Here is a 25,459-nt window from a genome sequence, read left to right on the forward strand (position 1 = left end):
TAAGAGATTAAATTACGAAAATAATAGAAATCAAAATTCAGGTTTCATAAAATATAGAAACAATAAAATTCTAAATTACATTGAATATTTTTACACATAAACATGTACTGTTTTCTCCTTTGAATAATTATACATTAAAGAAAATTTAAATAAAATAATTAAGAAAGCAAATATTAAAAAGTAAAAAAATTGAAACTATGATATATTTTTCTGTAAAAATATAACCTTAATTTAAATAATTTAACCATTACCATCACAACAGGTTATCCATGCCAATCATTGTATTTTAGGATAACTCAATGTTGTTTAACTGGTGCCATATTTTTTAAAAATTTAACTAAATTTATTAAGATTGTAAATAAAAATACTATGACCTCACAATGATTTTCTATTAATAGTAAAACATAAAATTTTATGATAACTATGCTAGAAACGCATGGTATGTGAACTACTAAAGTTGTGCAAACCACGATACAACATGCCTTCATATACTCTCTCTTTTTTTGTCAACTTTCCACAGATCATGACTGCGACATGTTATTTTATTCTATTTTTTTATTTTGCTGTTTAATTTTTTAACGTGGAGAAAAAGTAAAAGTTTGAAATTTAGAAGTCATTTATTTGTTTGTTTATTTTGGGGTCTAAAAAAAGTTATTGATTTTCAACATCAAAGAAATGCATGTTTGATCTGCCCAATAGTGGGACGGTGAAAGAGTAACTACCTACTTTGTGAGTGTGTGATTAAAAAAGAAGAGTAAAATATGTTTTATTTTTTCACAAAAATTCTAAAAATATTAAATACTTTTTTTTTACTATTTGACAAAATGAAATATATTTCTGATTTCTGAAATGTGGTGGAGCGTTGCCTTCTAATTTTCGAAGCTTTTTATGAAAATTGGAACCCACAGAACAAAAGTGCCCCAGTTGCACGTGAGGCACTACAATGGCTGAATCTGGAGGTGACAGCTTCAGCTAACTTCACAACACACTCACAACCATCACCAATAAAATGGACCACTAAATATTTTATAATTCATTGCATCTGCCTAAAGTTTTTGAGTGTTGTATTAAATATAAATAAATAAAAAATATTTGTAAGAAAACCAAAAAATTAACTTTTAACTATTTTTATATAAATTTAGTCAGGACTACTACCGTATTCTTACACCAAATTAAGGTTTTTATTAGAAAGTAAGATAATTTTATAATTAATTACTGAAAATTTAAAAATTATCAAAATAAATAAGTGATGTAAATTTTTAATTAAAGTTGTGTGGGAAATCCAGATGGACTAGAGATTGAGACAATTCATTGTATATAAATGGGTGCAAACTTCACCTCATAGATCAGTTTAATGAGATTGAATTAAATTTAAAGTTCATTTCGTAATATAGTATCATAATCCTTTCGAATCAATCATAGCGAGTGTTTGTTTGATTTATCAGGTCATCACTATTAGACCGACCACCCATCATATAAGTGAGTAAAATCATTTTCATCTTAACATAATTTTAGTATTAATTAAAATTTAATTATACTAAAATTATAATTAAATAAATATAAATTTTATATTAATATAACATAAAACCTAATAATCAAAATCACCATAAAAGCAACAAAAATTCACATGACATTTAATGACATAAAGAGGTGTGTCGACCCACAATAACAATGTGTTAAACTATTACTTATTTCAATAATTTTTTGAAGTTTTATATATTTTAATAATTAATCTATAAAAGTATCCTATTTAAAAAAAAATCTCAAATTAGCAACCCTAATGCGTTATGCATATATTTTTGTTGTAATGGAGGCATGGTTGTTGGTTAGTTGAAACAAACACATCTTTCAGGCTTGTTTTCCTCTAAGACGACCCCACAATTAGATCTTACGCTTTTTCTCACACTTTTAAGTTTACAAATCAGCATCACTCAAGAAACTTATGGGTTTGGATTAGGATAGATAGTCTTCTAAATTGGAAGCAAAAGCTAATAATTTCTCAGTACTTGCAATCACCATCATTCTCCTTTTTCCCCTCTCTTTTCTTTGTTTTTAATTTACTCCATCTCATCTTTATCTCTCAACCCTTTTTCAAATAAATGCATAACATTTTTTACTTAAACCCTCTCTCTTTAATAAATACATCTCACTTATACATACATCAATGTGTTTTTAAATCATTTAATAATCCAATATTTACCACTTTTTAATATTTAAATAATTTAATTGTAATATTGACGACAAACAATCTCGCAGAACACAAATGTTTCAAGCTTTTCAAGCTTTAAATATAATTTAATTCTCTATGCCGTTTATTGATCATATTTCACGAAATTTACAATTTGTTCTCTATGCCATCGTTAAACTTTCCAATTTTATGATATTTTACTGACTTTATCGGAAATTAAGTCGCGTCAAAAAAAGTAAAACGATGAAAAAAAAATTACAATAAATTATTATAACATAATAATGTTGTTTTTTTGTAATATGTAATTGATTATGCAGAAAAAAATATTTTCTGCAGATTAATTATATGAGTTAATTATTATTAAGTGAATATATAAAAAACTTTGAGAGTTTTGGTAGTTGGAAGAATTCTTACTTGGAGAGCATATTCTTGTTATGTAAAATTCGCTTAATTAAAAGTTCAAAAACTTTTGTCACTAAATGAGTCAATTCTCGTTGAACAATAAGTTTTTTTATAAAAAAACTAACACTGGTATGTTGTAAACATAATTTTTAGGTCGACTTTTTTTTATATGTTTAACATGTGTTATTGGATCGAGGATTATTAAATAAGATATATTAATATTAATGATATTGGAATCATAAAGAAAAAAATTAACAGGTAGTAAGAGGCGTTAAGAGTTGAAAAATATTACTATAACTTAATTTGTAATGGAGAAAATATTTTGTCTATTAGGTTACATGGATTTATTCTCCAATATGAGTGGCGACAAACATAAACGAAAGTAGTATGATATATATAAATCTTTTAGTCAAGTTGCATGTGTCTTCTATAGGTAAAGTCAAACATCTTATAGTTTATGTCATTACTTTTCTTCTATGAGTTATACTTGATTATACATGATTGATTTAAATGACTAAATAGAACTTGTATTGTTGTGTATGAATGAGATAAAATTGTGAGGTGGATATATAATTAAATTTAATATATGTAAAAATTTTGTTTAAAAAATTACATTTTATCTGTTTTTTCATCTGTGTTTTTTTTAATCGATTATGATAATTGTGTGTTACACGAAATCTCACCCCAAAGTGAGTTGAGAAATTAAAGAAAAAATTTATTTGTGCTATGTTTAACTTTTTAAAACCGAGACATGTTTATATGTGTGTGTTTTGGCACACTATAAAGAGAAAAATTAAGTTTTAATTTTGGAAAAAAAAGGATATATATATATATATATTATAACAAGAAAATGTTAAATCATAAATTCTCAGTCATATTAAACTCAACTAATTAAAATAAACAAAATATGGAAAAGACCGAGAGAAAATGAACATCTTATTTAAGGAATGATTCATTATGAATCAACAAATATAAAAAGAATTATGCGCTCAAAATAAAAAAATTAATAGAAGATTTACACATAGAAGTTCACACCTCTCAAAAAAAAACTGACTTATATCACTTATTTGATTAATTAATCTAAAAGATATTTAATACCTATTTAAAGAATTGTAATACGCGAAGCGGGTATAGATGTTTGTTTGCTGGTAAGTTTGGATTATGTTGTAATACTCTCGCAACTTATTTTTGGATCCAAATTGTATTACTCTTAACTAATTAGTAAACAAAAAATTTTAATTCTTTCATATCTTTATCTTTTTATTTGTTGTCTATGACATGACAATTATACTTAATTTTTTCTTCATTATTCCTTGACATTTGTTCGGATAGTCAATATTCTTCCTTGACATTTGTTCGGATAGTCAATATAGTTTTACAGAAGTGGTTGAGGTTAAAAACAGTTTATATACTAATTTTTTATTAATTTATTGAGTTTCTTTTAAAATAAAATCGTGAACTTCAAAATGAACAATACCTCAGATGCTATGATTAACACTAACGATGCTAATTTCTCAGACAAGTTGGAACAACATTTTTGTCTTAATTTTAGAGTTCTTATTTATTTTTGACTCCAACTCTGATAACCACTCATTATTAAATTATTTGAGTGATAATTTTTTTCCTGGTCAAAGTCTCTCTTTGTTTTGTATTTGAGCAATTTGTGGTTTTGGTAGCGCAGCAAACGTAATTCCAGTAACAAAAAGGCAACGGAACGGAAAATCTCCTTCTACTTCCACCGTGAGCTCATTTTGGGGCAACACGCAAATTACCAAATGCCCCAATTCCAGCGCAATTCGCCCAAAAGCTTGACCAAGTAAAAAATTGAATTCAAACAGTGGCAAATTACCACAATGCCCAAAAAATGTAGAATAAATTCAAAGTCTTTTATTGTGATCGCGTTATTACACACTTCAGAACCTTTCCAACGTAATATTTATGTTTTTAAGAAATATATTGACCAGTGTTAAGAGACTAGTCATAACAATTGTTTTGAAAAATTTAGTTACTACACTGTTCACATATCCATCATTTATAACAGTATATAACGAACATTCTCTCATTTAACATTTACATTTTATTTCTCGAAATTATATTAAATATAAATATTTTTTTCTGTGTATAAAGTTTATAAAATTGAAAATGGTAGGTTAATTTTTTATTTAACATTTTCTTTACCTCTTATCTTCTCTCTCTTATTTATTTTTTTATCTTTTTCTTCCACTTTCTTTACCTCATGTCATTTTCTTTATGTGATCGTCTTATTTTTCTTATTCTACAATTAAAAAATTACGGTGATTACAAAAGTTATTATTTTAAAATTAGTTTTTAACTACCATTTATTTTAAAATATAAATTGTTAACCGCGTTAATTTAATATGGCAAACGGACTAACGAGTACCTTCTCAAAATATAAAAGACCAGAATTTTTTTTAAAAAAATGAACTAAAATATGTTAGCAAAAAAAAAATAGATGTCGATTTTTGAGAACCAACCCGTCAGTTTAAATTTAAACAAAGTAGTCAATTATCTCTATATTATTAGTTTGTCATAAATGAAGGAGTTATCTTGCGTTTAAAAATAAAATAAATATAGGTAGACAAAATATTTTTTTATTAATTAAAATTGCATGTCTAGAGTTTTTATTTTACATATATTAGTTATTTAATAAAAAGAATTCATTGTAGAAAGAATGAAACGAAAAAAAAGTGTAAAATAATTATTATAAAGTAAACTACAATTTTGTCTTATTATTGATGATGGAATGAAATGAAATTATTGGTGATCGGCTGGCGCAGTTATTCCCGCTCAACTCACATCCTATTTTTGAAAGGCATTTCGTCAGTACTCGATTTTATCGTGCGCGGCGCGGGTCCTTCCAAACACTTTAATTCAATTTAAACCCACTTCATTATTGTCCTGGTAAAATTAAATGAAATTCAATTTATTCCATTTTGTAATAAAAAAAGAAGAAGTTTAAACTCTTGTGATTCAAAACTAAAAAATATTAAAAAAGGAAATTAAATTTGAACTGTGACGATGAGCATCTTCTCCGTTTTCTCTGCTTCCATTCATCCTCACTCACGGCTAGAGCTAGTTCCTGTGTACTAGAGAAGACGAAACGATCTGTGTCTCCGTGCTCGTGCGTGCTTGCGTGTTTTCCTCTCTTTGTCTCATACAATAATATCCCAAACCATCTAAAGGAAGCAACGGAGAAAAGAAAATGAAAAGCCAAGAGAACCAAATTTTGATCCCTTTTCTTTGCATAGCCATGTGAGAATTCTGACACATTCTCTTCCCCTCGCTACTTCTCCCTCGCTGCGTCGCTAGTTTCTACTGTGTCACCAACTCGGTGAGACTGAACTCTATGGCTTCTTCCTCACGCGGAAGGAGTAGCTCGCCGTTTTCTTACCGTAAACCTTCCACTCCTTATTCATCCACTTCTTCCTCCTCTTCCTTCACCAACGGAAGGTTAATGCCTCGCTCCGGCTCATCCTCTTCGTCGTCGTTTTTCAACTCCGGTGGCCGATCCATGACTCCGAGTCGCGGTCGCAGCGAGTCAACGTACAACGGCTCTCAAGGTTACGCCGGCCGTTCTCCGGTGGCCTTCGGTGAGGAGGACCTTGTTGCGGAGCCGGTGGATTCGTCGAGGACCGGCGATAGCATTTCGGTCACGATTCGGTTTAGGCCGTTGAGGTAATGCTTAGATCTGAGGTTGTGCTTTCAGATCCATTCGCTGCGCGATTGAATCGTTCGATTTTTTCGTTTGTGTTATCTGAGGTTGAATTTCTCTCACTGAATGGTTCGGTTGTAGTGAAAGGGAGTATCAGAGAGGGGACGAGATCGCGTGGTATGCGGATGGCGACAAGATTGTCAGAAACGAGTACAATCCAGCTACTGCCTATGCATTTGGTATTGCTTATTGTCTTCCTCGTGTGGTGTTGTGGTCATTCGTGTTGATTGATTTTTTATCAGTCAATGAGGCTTCTACTGGAAGATTGACTTTGCTTTTGATGTCAGCGGAAAAACTGTGGATGCTAAATTTAGAACTCTGTTTTAATTTGTGGCAGATAGAGTTTTTGGACCACATACCAATTCTGAAGAAGTGTATGAAGTAGCGGCAAAACCTGTGGTGAAGGCTGCCATGGAGGGCGTCAACGGTATGGAGTGTTGGTTTTGGATTCGATTCAAAATGACAATGTGATGCGAGCAGAGTCTAATTTTTGTACTATCAAGTCATTTTAATGGATTGAGGAAAACTATTATGGTTGTATACTGGTTCTGTGTCTACTTGAATTACTAGGTGTAACTGATTAATTGTATTATGGTATAGTGTTAGAGTGAGAAGTGGATTCTGTTAAATTTGGAAGTCATCTTCTTTGTTGTTCATTAATTATTTTTGGTTGATTGAAGATGATTTTTTTAATATTGCAGGAACTGTGTTTGCCTATGGAGTGACAAGTAGTGGTAAGACTCATACTATGCATGTAAGTGTCATTCTTTAAATTACTGATTTCGTTTTCCTTTTTGTTTCCATTTTACGTTTTGTGCTGAAAATTCATTTTTCATGTATCGCCTTTCGTCAATAATCATGTTGCAAATTTGCAACTTGCGTGTCATCAATATTTTACAGTTTTTTCTTTTTCTTAGAGTTGGTTATCGATGATATGTTCTACATTAGTGATGTTGTATTGGTTTATATTTTTGAACACAGCAGCACATATGTCATATGATATGTATGTACTACGTGTAAACATCGACTTGGTATACTTTCTTTTGTGAAAAATATAGACGGTAATATTATTCCACCTGTTCTTAGATATTACGGTGGTTAAGGATTGTTGAGAAGTTCCATATTGCTTGCCTAGAAGTGTGATTATATATCTGTTGTACAACTTCATTTAACGCCAATTGGTTTTGAGATGAAATCTGAAAAGGAGAGTTTATCAGAAGATTATTTTCTGGGTGGTGTTTAAAGGAGATTGATCCACTTATGGTTGACTTAGTTTTTCTGGAAATTGGACAGGATAAACAGTTAACTATTATTTTGTATAGCAGAATCTGTAAACTACCAATAAACACTTGTATGACTGATGTAGGACAATCAATTACGCATGAAACAACTTTTAGGGTTAGGATCATTTTCGGTGGCAATTGGTAAATTTCATATTGGCAGTGCTGACAATGTATATCTGAAATTATGATTTAGTTCAAGTTAAAAAGGTATGTGTAGGACACACATATAAAGACTATATTACAAGTATTGAGCAAAGTATAGGAGTTTTGTATTCTAATGCGATTTAGTTATGAAATCACATACACGAATGCAGTCGTTGAACCGTTTATTTCCATCCAGTAAATGTAGTTTTGATAGCGTATTCTTGCTACCCATTTAACATAACCTTACGTTGGGACTGCCAATTTTCTTCCTCTTGTTGAATTGTAGAAAGTATGATATTATCAAGTAATTTGGTCTCTCTGAAAGTTTGTTACCATGATCTGATATACTTATGTCCTTTATGCAAAAGCAACAATAAGAAATCTTCTTCGGTGACTGATAATGCTCCTTATATGCATTTTATCAGGATACAAAGGATGGTAATATGTTATGCTTACTTATTGTAAGCTGCAACCATTTGTATAATGATCCTATTAGCATGTCCACTGCAGAAGTTTTAAATTTGGTTGTAGCTTGCTAATGCTTGATTAAATCGTAGTTCTTACCCCATTTTACACTGTCATGTTTCTTGCTTTGGTTTCAAAGTACTTTATACCTTTGAACTGCATTTTCTAATTTATCCTTTTCTGTGTAGACATGATCTCTCCACTTATGTCTCTAAGCTCTGATTTTTGTTTTCAATAATAATGTACAGGGAGACCAAAATTCACCTGGTGTTATACCGCTGGCTATAAAGGATGTTTTCAGTATGATCCAAGATGTAAGATTATTCTCCTAGCTCAGTAGTTGTTGATTGTTTAAATCACATATCTAGAATCATGCTATTGTTGTTCATTATAGTTTATGCTTTGAAATCATGTGTGGCAGCTGTATCTTTTGTTGATAGTGTATCACTCTCTTGCTTTGTTCTCTGCATGGTCATCTTGGTGCTCCTTTTAGTTACTTTCAAAGGATACTTGACTCCTAGGTTTTGATTCATAATAGTTTATGGTTGCTATTTCAACTTGACTTGAGTTGATTACCAAAGTATTCCATCTTAATTTTATTTTACTCTCATCTTGCTTGGGGTGCCTAACTGTATTTTTACTGCAGACCCCAGGAAGAGAATTCTTACTCCGAGTGTCATATCTAGAAATATACAACGAGGTAAATGACAAAACAGCCCTTGTTCCATCATTTTTGTGCTGAACACAGTTTAGCCCTTGTACAATAACACTTTTTGTCTTGCCTTAAATTTTCTATCACTATGTGGCATTGATTGTCACCTTCTTGCTTGTTGTATTGTTTGTGTTTTAATGTTTGGTATGCTGAAAATATTTTTGGTTGTTTCTTCTTGGTATCAGGTGATAAATGATTTACTTGATCCAACTGGCCAAAATTTACGAGTTAGAGAAGATGTACAGGTTTAGTTTCTTACTATTTCATCTCAATTGAATTCTGTTTAGAGTACTTAGTTCACTATTTTTATTCTATCTGTAAATGACGAGTCTCTTAATCTGTCTCCGTTTGGCTTTTTATACATGAATACTGATATTTCTAGTTATCTTGGAATGGAGTCCATGTATTATGTATGAAATTTTAATCTAAAAATAAAACTACCTTGTTGCAATTGTTGATACTAAATTGGTTCCCTAGTAAATTCTGATATTTGAGTATTATTATTTTTTCCACTTTTTTTTTCTACCCTTACAATGTAATTGTGACCATGTTCATGTAAGAATGTTTATGTTTTTGTTGTTTTGTGTTTGTACATTAAAAGATTCACTTCTAAGTTGGAATCATGTGTTATAGTTTCCATTAAAGAAATAAAATGACAGCATTTGTAATTCAAAGAAAATTTAGGAAGTTATTGTTAAATTTGAACTTGATAGGTTATGTTTTCTTTCTCTAGTCTAATTGGAACGTTATTTTTTATGATGGCTTGTTTTCCAGGGAACTTATGTGGAGGGTATAAAGGAAGAAGTTGTTCTATCTCCTGGACATGCACTTTCCTTTATTGCTGCTGGAGAAGGTAGTTATGTTGAGAATGATAGTGCCACAATTCTGCCTATTTTGTTTTCAAAATTGTATGTTATTTATTACCAGAATCTTGACTAATGGTTGGTTGAGAAACATTCTTTAACAAGCTTTTCTTTTTCCTTTTAACACCACAGAGCATCGACATGTTGGATCAAACAATTTTAATCTCTTCAGCAGCCGGAGTCACACAATATTTACACTGGTAAGCATGCTTGATATGGTAGTTGCTTGCATTTGAATAAAGAATACCTGAATCAGGCCTGAGGCTTTGTAGTTTCGAAAATGCTAACTTGCCAAATGTATTTGCTTGTGTGAATTGCTGTACTTGCCTTTTCTACATACTTCTTAAAAGCTGATTGATTATTGCCGAAGAATATGTTTAATGATTACATGTATTTTGGCTTTCTGTTGGACCTCTTCAGGCCCGCTGTTTATTATTATTATTATTATTATTTTTATTTTATTTTTTAAAGAAAAAAAACAACCGAGCTCTATTGTTATAGTTATCTAATACATTTGCAGATGATAGAGAGCAGTGCTCATGGTGATGATTATGATGGGGTCATCTTCTCTCAGCTAGTACGTAAAAATTATTTATGGCTTCCCAAAATATTTCCTTGTTTATACTTACTGGATATTTTGGTTCACTTTGCTTGTTTTCTTCTTCAGAACTTGATTGATTTGGCTGGATCTGAGAGCTCAAAAACTGAAACAACTGGATTAAGAAGAAAGGAAGGATCTTACATCAACAAAAGTCTTCTGACACTTGGAACTGTAGGTGTTACAAAATTTGTGTTTGTCAATGTAGTAGTTAGTTATGCATTATTTTTGTACTTCATAATTTCTATGTTTTTACATGGGAGAAGCTGTGACAATTTTTTTATACTTGAGCTGACTAGTTGTATGACTTGCAATATCTTTGTTAGAAGATATGCTTATAACTGGTTGAAAAGAAATATTTTTTGAAAATTTTATTGGGTAATGAAGCAACCAGAAATTATTTTATTACCATATCACATTCTGTTATATGTTGATAAAAAACATGTATCTGTTACACTGGACCTAGAACAATTTTCAAAGAACATTCCTGCATTGCAAGTAGACTAGCAGTGCCAAGGCTTCACCTTTTGTTCTAGTGGGAATAGATGAAATCGCTTACATTTTTTTTGTAATGTTTTTGGGGGTGGATGGGGAATCTTAGGTTTAGTCTTGATTTTGTGATTTCATTGTGAAGGTTATCGGGAAATTGAGCGAGGGGAAGGCATCTCATGTTCCTTATCGAGATTCAAAGCTGACCCGCCTCTTGCAATCATCTCTTAGTGGACATGGGCATGTTTCAGTGAGTTTTGGGTCTACAGCGTTTTCAATTCTTATATAGTTTAAGTACAATTTTCTGTCTCTTATCATGTAGACTTATTATTCTATTTGAATGCGGATCTTTAGTAAGCTATGGGTATTCTGGTTTTTTCTTTCATTTTGTCCCTGCAATGTTAGATTGTTTGTGTATAGGCACCACAATAAAATTTCTTGCAATGTGAAAATTTCAGCTTATATGCACAGTAACTCCAGCATCCAGCAATATGGAGGAAACTCATAATACCTTGAAGTTTGCCAGCAGGGCAAAACGAGTAGAAATATATGCTTCCCGCAATAAGGTTGGCTGAAGCTAGTGATTATTTATTGAATTGCATGCCTGCAAGCATGAAAGGTTGCTTATTCATTGTGAAATTATTTGCTAACAGATTATTGATGAGAAATCTCTAATTAAGAAGTACCAGAGAGAAATTTCTGTCCTCAAACTTGAACTTGATCAACTAAAGAAGGGAATGGTAGTTGGTGTCAATCATGAGGAAATTTTGACCTTAAAGCAAAAGGTTTTTATCTTTCCGGATATTCATTTCTATTGTTAGTTGTTACTTTTTACACATGTTTTCTGTGATTTGTAACCATCTTTGCTTTTCTAATCTATTTGTACTGTTATATGCGTAGTTGGAAGAAGGTCAAGTGAAAATGCAATCAAGATTGGAAGAAGAGGAGGAAGCCAAAGCTGCTCTTATGAGTAGGATCCAGAGACTAACCAAACTCATTCTGGTTTCCTCAAAGAATGCGATTCCTGGATATCTAACTGATGTTCCCAACCATCAGCGAAGTCATTCTGTTGGCGAGGATGATGTGAGCTCATCCTTCAGTTAATTAGAGCAATTTTTTTTCAATTTACATTTCCAGTGATTGTGTTTCTTCTATCACTAATTTAGTAAATAACTCCTTGTTGGACATGCTGGAAAGCTTACAGGGGCTTTCATGTAAACCATTCTTAAATGTCCCTCTTATGTTCAAATTAAACTTTCATTATGTGACTTTTTGGACCAGGTGGCAAACACAGTAAACGTGTATTTTTTTTCTTCCAGAAATTTGATGCCTTGCCTGATGGTGCGTTGACTGAAAATGAGAGTCAGAAAGATACTTCTGCGGTGTCATCTGATGTGTTTCATGACGTTAGGCATAAAAGAACTTCTAGTAGATGGAATGAAGAGTTCTCCCCAGCTAGCAGTACTATTACTGAATCAACGCAAGCTGGTGAACTGATCAGTAGAACAAAATTGACAGTGGTAAACTCATAAAACTTCTCTGTAACAAAGTGTTACTTTTTATCAGACCTCAATTTATGTTTTTATATAAATTTCTCAGATAGAAGATGAGTAACTTAAAGTATTTTTCCAGGGCCAAGTTTTTTTTTTCCTTTTGCTAACGTCGATGCCCTGAGTGATGGAGGCGTATCCTAGGGAGGGGATTTATCTAACTAGGACTGCAATCACATGTTACAACTTAGCCAAAACTTTCATGCAAAATACCTCCTTCAATTGATCCAAAAGAAATAAGCGGGTGGTTATAAAAAATCACTATTCAACTTGTGAATTCGCAAGTTCATTTTTGAGTTGTGAGTCGTAACATGGGTAGTAGTATTTAGTGACAATGAAAAATAACCATATATACGTGTGTGTGAATATCATTTAAATGATCTACATAGTGCTCGATGTAATAGTTTTAAACTATAACTTAGCAAAACAAGTTAACAATTATTATTATGAAGTTGACTTTAAGTCTCAACCTTAAAAAATGGCTTATAAGGTGAGGTTTGCACCTACTTATATACTATGAAATGTTTTAATCTCTAGGATCTACAACAACTATAATATTTCACAAGACAATCATAAGCCACATGTATGTTTGTTATAAGTTAGAACGCAAATAGAACAATGATAATTTGATATAGCAAATTAAGGTGCTTCCCATGCTTTCCTTAGGCCGATGATCTCCATAGCTTTGGTCTTGATTGAATGTGTCCTAAACTTCTTGTTCCTTTTTCTTTCTTATTTATGCACTCATTATTTAACTAGTTTGTTGCTGTATGTTTTATTAAAATTGTGACTCGGGACTGCTAGTTGAATTGTAGGGTGGGATGACAGCGTCTGATCAGAAGGATCTTCTTGTTGAACAAGTCAAAATGCTAGCTGGAGATGTTGCTTTAAGTACCAGCACTCTGAAGCGGTTGATGGAGCAATCTGTAAATCACCCTGAAGGCTCCAAAACTCAGGTATTCTGCTTTGTTTTCAAACAATGTTGCATTGAAATGTGTTGGTATAAAAGCACTAGGAAATTAATAATCAGTAACTTTCTCTCTGATATTTTTAAATTCGTCAATAATGATGTCTCCAACTAAACGTTACAACATTGTCAGTCAAGTTTGTTTGACGTGTTTACTGATGCCAAACAATACTTTGGTATTGTTTTGATTCCCCTCACATTTTGCTGTAATCCTTAGTACCCGACGTGCTACTTTTAAGCGAGTGATAAAATTTTAACAAAAGTTACAGTCTTCATTACTAACTGAAATGCTTGCCGTTCGTTAAAATGCTGTCTCAATAACAGATTGAGAACTTGGAACGTGAGATCCAAGAAAAAAGGAAGCAAATGAAAGTGTTAGAGCAAAGATTAATTGAAATTGAGACTGGAGAATCTCCAGTGGCTAATTCATCACTAGTTGAAATGCAGCAGGTTAGTGATATTGGTATTGAAATTAATAAATATAGATTTGAAGCCTGGATATTAATGTAAATGCTATGGTAAAGCTCATTTATACTTTTTCCTTATGGGTTTGTTGTGACAGACAGTGACAAGGTTAATGACTCAATGTAATGAGAAGGCCTTTGAGTTGGAGGTGAGTAGTACTTTAGCTTTGTTTGGGTGTTATTGAGCTGTCATTTTGTTTCCAAAATTGTGCTCCCCTAGTATTTGGCAATTGCAGTATACGTTTTAGCATAATATAATCCGTGATCAATAATGGCCACTCATTAAAATTTAATTTGTGTTTTTAAAATATCTGTAGCTAAAATCGGCAGACAACCGTGTCCTTCAGGAACAGCTAAATGATAAGGTACTTGGTTTTAATTTTTTTTACTGTTTTCTGAACATTTTGACCTTTTCTCTTCACTTTTAAGCTAAGTAAGTGTACTTGGATCCTTATGCGATCCCTTTCTTTTTTGTTTTCCCTCCTTGAAATTAAGGATGATGGAAACCTCATCAGTATACATGTTTCTATATTGACATTTCCCTCTTCGATTTTTCTTTTATTAACAGTGTTCTGAAAACCGAGAGTTGCTAGAAAAGGTGAAGCAGCTAGAGCAGCAACTTGCGAAAGTAACTGGTGGTACATTGTTAATGTCTTCTGAACACTGTGCATCAGGAGAACACGCTGATGAGTTGAAAAAGAAAATACAATCCCAGGTAACTTAATTTGTTGCTTTTGTAGTAGTATAGGTGAATATTTTATATGCTTTTGATTCTATTTACTTGATTTTTGTTGTTTTTTTTCCCTTTTATATGATTTTGTATTCCCTGCCTTGCAAAAATACTTCCTCTGCCTTTGCCCAGTACTTATTAATGAAATTCCGTGTTAAGATTAATATTTAAATCACTTCTCTTCACTATTTTCAGGAAATTGAAAATGAAAAACTAAAACTAGAGCAAGTTCACTGGTCAGAAGAGAATAGTGGGTTGCGTGTGCAGAATCAGAAACTCTCTGAAGAAGCTTCTTATGCCAAAGAACTGGCCTCTGCTGCTGCTGTGGAACTGAAAAATTTGGCGGGGGAGGTGACAAAACTTTCATTGCAGAATGCAAAGTTAGAAAAAGAACTGATGGCTACGCGAGATCTGGTCAACTCTCGTAGTGCTGTTGTGCAAACAGTTAATGGTGTTAACCGCAAGTTCAGTGAAGCAAGATCTGGAAGGAAGGGGAGGATTTCTAGCCGTGCTAATGAAATTTCAGGAGCTGTTGATGATTTTGAGTCATGGAGTCTTGATGCTGATGATTTGAAGATGGAACTACAGGCTAGGAAACAACGAGAGGCAGCTCTGGAGGCTGCATTAGCCGAGAAGGAATTTGTGGAGGAACAGTACAGGAAAAAAGCTGAGGAGGCTAAGAAAAGAGAAGAGGCCTTGGAGAATGATCTAGCAAATATGTGGATCCTTGTTGCCAAGTTGAAAAAAGAAGGGGATGCTGTTCCAGAATCGAACATGGATAAAAAAAATGATGGTGCACAACACATAAATGACACAAAAATTAATGACATTGAAAGTAATATAGTTCCCAAGGAGCAGCTTTTTGATGCACCAAAACCGGATGATGAAATTCCCAAAGAAGAGCCATTGGTTGTTCGCCTCAAGGTAACCCCGTGATGCAATTATTTATATTTTTCTAAATTTTTTTTAATTGATTTTCGGTTAGTTTTGAAATTATTGAGTTTGGGTCAGGAATAATGAAAAAAAGGAATAAAGATAATTTTTTTTATTATTGGCAAAAGACCATGAATAATGGGATATTAAATAAATTTGATTTGATTTTGATAAAAAAAAATACTGACCCAATCATTTTATCTATCTATTTATGATTTATCAGTTTAATCTTCAATATTATTTTTGCTAACTGAACTTGTATGTGCTCTCTTTATATAGAAGACCATTATCGTTAATATATATCTCATTCGTGTCTATAGAGTGATTAGCGTAAATTAGACTAGGAGTTACAACTTATTCCTTCTATTAGTTTAGAGTAGCGAGTTTAAATGAGCACTATCATACTTCTATTCTTTTGTTGAAAATACACCGAAACAGCGCATGTAGTATCCCCCAATCTTTTATGTAGGAAGACATACAAAACTGACAAAAAATATTTTTCTGTAATTTTATATGTAATAAAATAACTAAATTCTTTAAATCATATATCATAAGGATAGTCACAAGAAAGACAAATAAAAAAAATATCTCTTGGCAAACGTCCAGGTCCAACTATAAAAAACAATGAGATTTTTATTTATTTAAATTGCGATATGCAATTAACGACTTTCTGTAACTTACAGAAAAGTCAACCACATTTATTTTAGTTCTTAATCCTCAATGTATTGGACCTTCATCGTGAAAATGAGTAAGATATTGTTTGAATAAATTTTACTAAAAGTGTTGAAGGAGAAATTATTCAAATATGTTATCTTTTAGCTTTTGCACTTTTAAATTATCTATGACTTCCTCTAATCATAGTTTGTTTGTTCTTTTTTATTTGGGTATTGCATGTGACTAAAGGAAAACAAATTATAATCATAATAGTTATGGAATAAAAGTGATGATAAAAACACTAATTCAATATTAATTTTATTCTTAGTGCACGTAGACATCATTTGAGAGTTTTTCACTTCCTAAAATTTGTTATGCAACTCATTGCTGAGACTTTGATGAGTTTTGGTTCAATTTATGATTTCAGGCGCGCATGCAAGAAATGAAGGAAAAAGAGCTCAAGTACCTTGGGAATGGCGACGCCAATTCCCATGTTTGTAAAGTATGTTTTGAATCTCCAACTGCAGCAATTCTGCTTCCATGCCGACATTTTTGCTGTAAGTCTTCTCCAATCTTGCCTGAATCTATTAATCTAATTTTATTTGATGATTTTCCTATGCGTTTACAATTTTTGTCAAAATACTTATAGCCTCTCTCGTTTGATCTTGCAGTGTGTAAATCTTGTTCACTTGCTTGTTCTGAGTGTCCAATATGCCGCACAAATATTACAGATAGGATTTTTGCTTTTACATAATAGAGGTCCTGTTATTATCTTACAATAGTTTTGTGAACTCTCTCCATTAAAATGTGTAAAATATTAACTATTTCCATTTTCGGTTTTCTAATCTTTGCAGGGCTCTATCCCATTGAGTTAATATACTCCATGCTATAATGGGTGCAATTCTTTTATTAGTTTGCCTGTACGTAAAGCCGTTTAAAAGGTATATCAATATTTTCTTTCTTTTATACTACCCCATGGGAACTGTATAATAGGGGAGACAAAGGGGTGTGTAGAAAGAATGTATAAAGGAAAGAGGTGTAAACAGCACTGCTCAAGTACATATGCACTATACGTTTGTTTTATGAAATCCAGCAGAATTTTTTTGCTCATCCGTTAGTCCATTACTCAGTGTAAGAGCAGTGAGTTTTTTTTTTTCGTTCTCCGGCTGCACTGCCGTAGTTTTTCATACCCATTATCTATCAGTACGACACCCACATTTAATGGGATGCAAACACAGGAGACCTTGCTAGAGTTTAACCGGAATCATAGCCTCACTTAGTAAATTGTGCTGTAGATAATGTTTTGTTGTATTTTTTATTTATTTTAGAAAGTGTTTTAATTAAAAAAGAAAATCAAAACCGTTATTTAATTTGGGTAGCTCTAATCGACTAAATTTAATCCTCAATTGCCACTTTTTGTCATTTCTAGAGGTCGACGAGGAAAATGTTTAATAGTTTTAAAAATAAAATATTTTTAAAGCGAAATAAGATAATATTGAAGTGAAATTCTGATATAGCTTAATATAATTGTACTGGTTAATTTGATTTACTTAATAAATGGTACCGTTTTGACGTTAAATATTTTCAAAAAAAATACTTTTTAATGAAATTTTGTGCTAAATAAATGTTATGTAAAAAAAGTCATTATTTTGCCAAACAAATTGACGTTACCATTTTTGTGACAAAATTGAGGACTTAATTTAAATGTAATCACTGTTTATGTTTACCATTTTAATTTTTTTTTATAATAACTCGGCGAGCATATTTAACTGAATAAACTTCGTTTGTTGCGCTTTGTTAATTTAAAAGAATACTCAGGATGTGATGTTCTCTTGACTTGCGTTTTGATTCAATTGTAGGCATATAAATCGTAGTTATGTTTAACGTTGGGCATGTGCAGTCTTCAACGTTGGAATTGTTGTAGTGGGAAATTAATTTCGTTCGGGGCAAGGTTTCCACAATCTATATTTGGTGCAGAGCTTATTTGCTAACATGAGTTTATTTTGAGGAAATAATATCTCCATTTTTTTAAAATAAAAAAAATGACTTCTTCAATTATATGGAACATGTCATCTTAAGAAGTTTATAACATTCTACGAGGTGGAAAAGCACTACCGGTGTCTGTTTGAACCTTGCTTTTGGTTGAGGTAATTGACATTAATATGAAACCATAAGCACCGGGTATCCAACGCAATTATGATTATAGTTTCGTTTGTAGAAAAGCAAAACATGGCATTTGCGTCGCTCACATCTTTCTCTTCAGGTTGGATAAAACTTGGATGGGCATTAGCAGGAACGTGTGTTTAAATAATATCCACTGTGTTTAATTAGTAATAAACTCTCATCGTATAAGAATGTATATAACTTTAGGGAACTTTATAAAATAAGGTAGAAAGAACATGTTTGCTAAACTTTATTTTATAATTTATTAAGAATAACTAAGTTCGGTATCAAATTTTTAAAGAGATGACTTATGGTATACTTAATTGGGAGGGGAAAAATATAACTAAATATATTTTTCTTTTGCTTTGTTTTGTTTTGGAGAAAAAAAAAATATGGAAGAAAGAGAATAAAGTGAAACACAAAAAATTAAAATACTCTTTTCTTTTACTAAGAGTCAGTCCAACATATATTTAGGTCTAAAATAAACTTTGAAATATGGTAAAAAATATAAATTGTTTTTTTCTCTGGCAATATTCAAAACTCAATTCACACACAGGAAAAACATTTTAATTACCATTACACTAAATTCACTAATGATAATTTAATTAAAAGAATTAGCAAGTAATAAAATAGGTAAATACTAATACTAATACTAATTTAAAAAAAATATAATTTTTATCTAAAGTTAATGGTTTGACTGATTTTTGTATTTGAATTAAATGTAATTTTACTTTTTTTTCTTTCCATTTAAGTTTCAAAATTTATCTCATTTTTTTAACCTTTTCTTTATTCAAGCACAATGTAACTTACAAGAAAAATGATTTTAACAGAAAAAATACAAGAAAGATTAAGAAATTAGCATAATGTACCTATCCATCGTAAAGTTGAAAGTATTTATAGTCACATAACTTAATTCTAATTACTAACAGTAAAACAGTTAATTAAAAATTAAATGAGTTATAATTCTTGAGACTATTTATCAGCTAGTGACTATCATAAGATAAACTTAAGAGTCATTATCTAAAAGGTCTATAAATACTATAATTTTATCTTATTCAAAATATATATATATATATATATATATATATATTTAACACACATATTATTTATTTTATATTTTTGTTGATTTAAACATCAGAAAATCTCTTTTTTATGTGAAACTTCCTCTTCTCTGTCTATGACAGAAAACATTTTTACATAATAATACTAAAATCCTCACCAAAACACTAGGTAAGAACACATAACAAATATTTTACTAAAAGTTGGAGCCACAAAATATTATTGGGAATTAAACTTGTTAATTTATAAGAACAAACACCCTTACTATCAATATGTTATAAATAACATGTTTCCTTCCAACATAACAACTTTGACGAACAAGTAGATTCAGTATGTGTTAACAAAACATTGGTGTAAAATTTGAGGTTGTAATTAATTTAACTAGGCCTCTTAATAATGTCAAATATAAAAAATGAATTGTATGAAAAATAGAGTTATAATGAAAATGAAAGAGAAATGGCCCGTGTACCAACCCCCATGTTAGGTTTTGAAGCTTGCGTGAAGTCGTTCTCTGAATATCCCCAAGGTGACGATATTAACAGCTTCAAAAATCCTGATATCCATCACATCAATCAACGTCGCACTACAACTAGGCAAAAACTGTCGGTTGTTGTTGTTGTTTAATAGCATTGACTATGAATTATGACAATTTGATTGCCATGTTACCCAAAATACTCCATAGCTTTAAAGATTCATAACTCATTAACAACATTTTTTATACGCCTAAAGTTACAAGTCATATCAAAACATGCTATCCGTTTTAGAAAGTGGAGCATGCTATTCAATGAATTCACCCCAAAAAATATTATATATACTAATCAGCCAAATCAGAATAATAATAATAAAAACACTCAGTTTATAAAAAAGAAACGCAGATAACAAATCATGGAAGATATTTTCCAACAGATTTTTACAAGTAGTTGGTCTAGATTTTTTTATCAATCCATGACTAGTTTTAAGGAACGGCACAACCATAACATCCCCCATTTGGAATTTCCTTAACTCCAACCAAACACGTCCTAAGTTGAACTAGATCTTGGTTCTGAAACGCCCAACGATGATCATGGTTCTGCTTCTGCGACCACAACGACAAAACAACAGCAACAACAAACGCGGGTTCAAAGTTGTTAAACAAAAACCTCGGAAGAAAAACAAGCTATATATACTTGCAAGTTGCATCATATTATAAGGTGTAAAGCAAACCTTACAGAAACCATTAGTAGGTGCAAATGAACCATCAAGGAGTTCTTCGAAACAGTAACCGGGTATTGTCTCGATCAAATACTCAGAAATGCTGCTGGTTGAAACCGAACCAGTGTCGCTGCCCACGTTGTCTTCAGCCTTCCAAGAAGAGGTGAGATTTTCATGGGAAATTGATCTGGGTCTGTTGGTTCTAGATCGACCGTTTTTTCCTTCAGAGGCAGTGACTGTATCGGTGCAATTGGTGGAAGAGGAAGCAGAATCCAAAGAAGTGGCCGAGAGCTTCACACCCGTGAGAAGAAACCTGTTATGCTTCTGCGTATGCTCATTCGCTCTGTGGATTGGAAGGTCACATTCCCTGCACAGCAATGCCCTGTCCTCTTGGCAAAATAGATATGCACGCTTCTCCTGTTAAAACAAGCTATTTTTCTTCAAAAAAAACGAGACCAAGAATATGAAGAAAGAACTGATATCTGAAGATAAGAAAACTGAGATAGAAAAATGAAAAATTTCTTTCATAGTGAAGTGGGGTTGTTTTGTATTAAGTTTAGTTTGAATAATTTGAAAGAATGTATATGTGTGTTAGATGTTGAAGAAGAGGGTTGTGGAAAGTTGAAGAGAGGAGTGAGTACTTGGCAGATATCACAAAGAGGGAAGTCTTGGGAGGTGGGGAAGATGAGAGGGAAGCGAGGGTGTTTGGTTGCAAGCTTGTTGGCGTGGTGAATGGTGCGATCGCAGCTACGGCAAAGAGCAGCTTCATCTGCAGGACAGAAGACAGTGGCTTCCATTTTGTCACACACGTCACACTGGATCTTCATCTTAGGTTCTTGGTCGTTTGTGTTGGAAGAGTTAGAAGAGAAAGAGAAGAAGAGGAAGAAGAAGAAGAAGAAGAAGAAGAAGAAGGGGTTTAATTAATGGTGGGGTGTATGAGACAAAAGAATTATGGGCGAGTTGGCTTTAGGTTGAGCCCTATTTAGTGTGTTCTGACTTTGAGAAAAATCTGGATTGGGAGAGAGCAAGTTGCATCTTCTTCTCCAATTTTTATTCTCAACATATTCCAAAATCTTTCACTCTCATTCGCTGTGCTTCTCAACTCTCAGGCATGGTCTGCGTTATCCACTTCCTTACCTCTTTCCTTTCCCCTCAAATACTATAATCACTCTTCTAACCCACAAACAAACAAACATACCTAGCTGCCATGGAAAACATAATTAACCATAACATTCTACACTCATTTTCACACAACCCTACATATCCACATACAAACAAACTAATCAAACCCTTTTCTTTTGCATTTTTTTCATACAATAAATCTTAATAATTTAATATGTTATCCATAGAGTAATAACTTTAAATCTAGTTAATACAACACTTTTTTTTATTTAATTATATTGAAAGACCATCCAATTTAATATGGTGCTTCTTAAATAAAAGAAAATATTTTTTTCTTTCTTAAAAGCGTGAATACCTTACCGAAATCTTACCTTACACTACTTTATGTATGTTTCTCGGTATGAATAATAGGTACTACAATAAAATCATTGAATAAAACTTAATTTTAGAAAAAAAAATAATTAGTTGCTAGAGTGACTAAATTATAGATCATTTTAGAATTTAAAATAATTTTTTGTTTCTAAATTAGTTTCTATTATTGTTAAATAGTTTTTAAATTAATATTTAGTTAGCTACCAATGTTTTTGCTACCAAATTTAGAATATAATTTTTTTTAATTTTTAAAATAGTCTCTAATTTAGTCACTATAGCAACTAATTATTTTTTTGTCTCTAAAATTGGTTTCTATTCAGTGATTTTCTTGTAAGGAGGATACAACATTTCATCCAATTTTTACTCTAAAATATCACTTTTAAAATCTTAACTAACTTCTTGTAGGTCTCACCATGATTTTTTAGTAAGAGAATTTAAAATATGATACCTTTTTATTGGAAATATTATAAAAGAACTCATTTTTCATGTCAAAGATCTTATCTCTCCTTTTAAAATTTTGATAAAAGATTTAAAACTAAAGATGCTTTTAGAGTAAAAATTGTAAGGATGTAGATGTATTCTTAAGATGGACATGCCTATAATTAATTTATTATATTTTTTTTATCAGCAAAGAATAAATAAAATAAAATGAGACATCTCAGGGTGTCTCAACCCTTAATTATACAAAAAACCCAAAACAAGTTTCCTAGCACCCTACCAACTAAGGATCCAACATACACTACACTACAAACCAAAATAATAAACTAGATCAAGATATAGAAACTCAACAAATACAATTACATCAAGCACCAAAGAGATCCCACTCTCAATATAGGACATACATCCAACAACAAAACAAAATATTTGCTAGTAGGTTGAAGTGCCATAACCAAGTGCCAAACTCAACAAACCGATCCTACAAGAAGGAAACGTAAACAAAAAATAACTCACCAAAGAGATCACACCCTCAATACAAGACATAACATCCAACAACTAAGCAATATCTTTGCAACAGGCTGAAGTGCGCCAAATAACCAAGTGTCAACATTAACAAACCGATCCTACGAGGAGGATACATAAACCATAAATAACCTGCAAAAAACATACAACAACTTCCCAAATTGGACATATCAATAACCATAAACACTACATATCAATCTCACAAAACTCATACACCGTAAAGATTCCAACACCAGACCGAAAAACATAAATCAAATACACTTTACTAGCTAAAATTTTAAACTGAACTTTGGATAAAATTGTGTTTCTTATAAACTTATATGTATAAACTTATTTAAATTTATTATATTTTAAAATCAATTGAAAATTTTATCCACACATGTAGTTTATTTGGTTATCACTTCAATCAGTTTTATTGGAGTGTTTCAAAACTATCTTTATTAGCTATGCCCCATTGCCAAACTCTTCACTTATGATTTAATAAACGGTGTATGATAGTCTTTTTCAAGATTATGGCAAGTTAAATCCATTATAATATCCTTTCTTATATTTTCTGTTTTTATTTTATTTTATTTTGTATTTCTGTTTTTCTCTTTTTATCTTTGTCTCAAAAAAATCAATTATCATAACACATTTTGTCACATCTTATTTTGATAACCAATGGATTTTGTTTTCGTCGATTGCTAGCCATATTTGATTTCTTTACTTTTACAAAAGTAATGTGTTTAGAAAACCTTAACATTAACAAAATATAATCATTAATAGCATATATTTGTAATGAACTTTTAAAAACATTACGAGTAACATTACATAAATCAACTGATTAGAAAATTTAAGAATTCCAATTTTAATATATAATTAAGAAACCGAAATTGTACAAAAAGAATAAAAGAAACATATTAATAAATGAGAGAAAGAGTGGGAAGTGCTTTTCAAATTTTAAATTGATTTTATTATCAATTAATTATGAACAAACAACTTCATGCATGCAAGCTTATCTATCACAGCTTCATTAAATGCTAAAGTAAGAGAACCATTGCCATTAAAAAGGGCACAAAGCCATGTAACCACTGTGCCAACTTCTTAGTTTAAGTATTTAACTTCAGAATTTATCCAGCACTTGTTTCTAAATTATTAAAAATACTTAATGGAATATATTTAATATTTTTAGGCTATGTATCTAGGATAACACATTAAAATATATAGCAAAAATCTTGTTCTAGAAATTCGTAATAGAACTTAAAAATTAGGATGTAAATTACGTTCTCAATCGTAATCCTCACGATCTTGTAGCTATATATAGTGTGACATTATGAGGCATCAATTATTGTGACGTGCCATACCTAAAAAAGCAAATTTATGAATATAAAAAGAAATAACTTTTTGTCAAAATATAGGTCCCTACTACTCCGTACTCTAAGACTCTTGTCAGACCTTCCTTCCTTCACTTTGAATCGATGCAAAATTTAAAATGCCCAATAATAAAGATTGTTATGTGGCTTAACAATTATGTATTAGATTATAATAAAAGAATGAATAAATTTTTATTAAAATATGGATCTTATATAAAGAGGTGAAATAATTTTTCTAATTAAAATTATGTATTTTATTATATAATTGTTAAAGTAACTTTTTAATAATAAAATAGATGGAAAGAGATCAAGTACCACTCATTTGTAACAATTTTTAAAATAATTTTTAATGTGTTTATCTTTTTTTGTTTTCTTAACCTTTTTTTTAGTTTATTTTAATTTAAAAAAACTAGTTCTAGAAAAACAGTACTCACAATTTTATTAACGAATTTATTATTATTAAATAAAATATCTACTGCTTTTGTTCTTTATTTATTTATATAAAATTTTATGAAATCTTTGATATTTTATTAGTAGAGAAAACTATAAAATAAAAATTAATTTTATATAAAAATAATTAGTTACTATATTAATAAAATTAAAAAATATTTTTAAAATTAAAAAATTATTAATATATAAAACTAATTTTAAAGTTAGTATCGAATTAGATAATTAATACTAAATCTAATATAAAGTAATTGGTAGTTAAAATTTTACTCACTACTTAGATACTAATTTAAAAAATATTTATCAATAATAAAATTTAATTTAAATATTAATAATTAGTTTCTAAAATAATATATAATTTAATCAATATAACAATTAATTATTATTATTTTTTAAAATTAATTTTTATTTAATAATTTTTGTTTAGTTATAGAAATGAGATGCATATTATTTTCTAACAATAGAAGATAAATAAGGAAATATAATAATTATTGTGTTGGCTAGATTATGTTTTTGTAAGGGACCATGAATTCTATTTTCTCTAAAAGATGTAATTTGTTTCGTTAAGTTTGCATAAATTTTTCTTTTAAGAGATTACATATATTCCTGTAGATTTTT

At 30.8% G+C, this 25,459-nt stretch overlaps 2 protein-coding genes across 5 annotated transcripts; one reads left to right on the plus strand and one right to left on the minus strand.

Annotated features, from left to right (window-relative positions):
* Positions 1–5,446: 5,446 nt before the first annotated feature.
* Positions 5,447–17,285, plus strand: LOC137820540 (kinesin-like protein KIN-7D, mitochondrial). Of its 2 annotated transcripts, XM_068624678.1 has the most exons (25): positions 5,447–6,286; positions 6,405–6,502; positions 6,661–6,750; positions 7,025–7,077; positions 8,464–8,529; positions 8,862–8,915; positions 9,113–9,172; positions 9,702–9,780; positions 9,923–9,990; positions 10,311–10,367; positions 10,458–10,562; positions 11,023–11,127; positions 11,336–11,443; positions 11,531–11,662; positions 11,778–11,960; positions 12,197–12,397; positions 13,243–13,383; positions 13,719–13,844; positions 13,957–14,007; positions 14,176–14,223; positions 14,427–14,573; positions 14,784–15,512; positions 16,603–16,732; positions 16,847–16,934; positions 17,030–17,285. In XM_068624678.1, the coding sequence occupies exons 1-24, from the start codon at positions 5,958–5,960 to the stop codon at positions 16,927–16,929; spliced, it is 3,243 nt and encodes a 1,080-aa protein (XP_068480779.1). In that variant the 5' UTR covers positions 5,447–5,957; the 3' UTR covers positions 16,930–16,934; positions 17,030–17,285. The 2 variants fall into 2 exon arrangements, with proteins under 2 accessions (XP_068480779.1, XP_068480778.1); XM_068624677.1 differs by having other exon boundaries at positions 5,597–6,286; positions 10,311–10,562.
* Positions 17,286–20,233: 2,948 nt separating this feature from the next.
* LOC137822641 (B-box zinc finger protein 20) lies at positions 20,234–21,723 on the minus strand. Of its 3 annotated transcripts, none has more exons than XM_068627581.1 (3): positions 21,230–21,723; positions 20,601–21,005; positions 20,234–20,472 (listed from the first exon to the last, which is right to left on the minus strand). In XM_068627581.1, exons 1-3 carry the CDS (start codon positions 21,413–21,415, stop codon positions 20,353–20,355), a joined length of 711 nt encoding a protein of 236 aa, XP_068483682.1. In that variant the 5' UTR covers positions 21,416–21,723; the 3' UTR covers positions 20,234–20,352. The 3 variants fall into 3 exon arrangements, with proteins under 3 accessions (XP_068483682.1, XP_068483683.1, XP_068483681.1); XM_068627582.1 differs by having other exon boundaries at positions 20,606–21,005; positions 21,230–21,560; XM_068627580.1 differs by having other exon boundaries at positions 20,234–21,005; positions 21,230–21,563.
* Positions 21,724–25,459: the final 3,736 nt, after the last annotated feature.

This window comes from Phaseolus vulgaris, chromosome 9 (genome assembly GCF_000499845.2).
Source record: "Phaseolus vulgaris cultivar G19833 chromosome 9, P. vulgaris v2.0, whole genome shotgun sequence".
Classification (NCBI taxonomy): Eukaryota; Viridiplantae; Streptophyta; class Magnoliopsida; order Fabales; family Fabaceae; genus Phaseolus; species Phaseolus vulgaris.

Bases quoted from the DNA above. Each gene is read 5' to 3' on its own strand.
- LOC137822641 (XM_068627580.1), bottom strand. From the start codon at position 21,415: ATGAAGATCCAGTGTGACGTGTGTGACAAAATGGAAGCCACTGTCTTC. The intron at 21,006-21,229 runs GTACTCACTCCT...TTGTTTTAACAG, and splicing joins CTCTTTGTGATATCTGCCAA to GAGAAGCGTGCATATCTATT.
- LOC137820540 (XM_068624677.1), top strand. From the start codon at position 5,958: ATGGCTTCTTCCTCACGCGGAAGGAGTAGCTCGCCGTTTTCTTACCGT. The intron at 8,916-9,112 runs GTAAATGACAAA...TCTTGGTATCAG, and splicing joins ATCTAGAAATATACAACGAG to GTGATAAATGATTTACTTGA. The intron at 10,563-11,022 runs GTAGGTGTTACA...TTCATTGTGAAG, and splicing joins GTCTTCTGACACTTGGAACT to GTTATCGGGAAATTGAGCGA.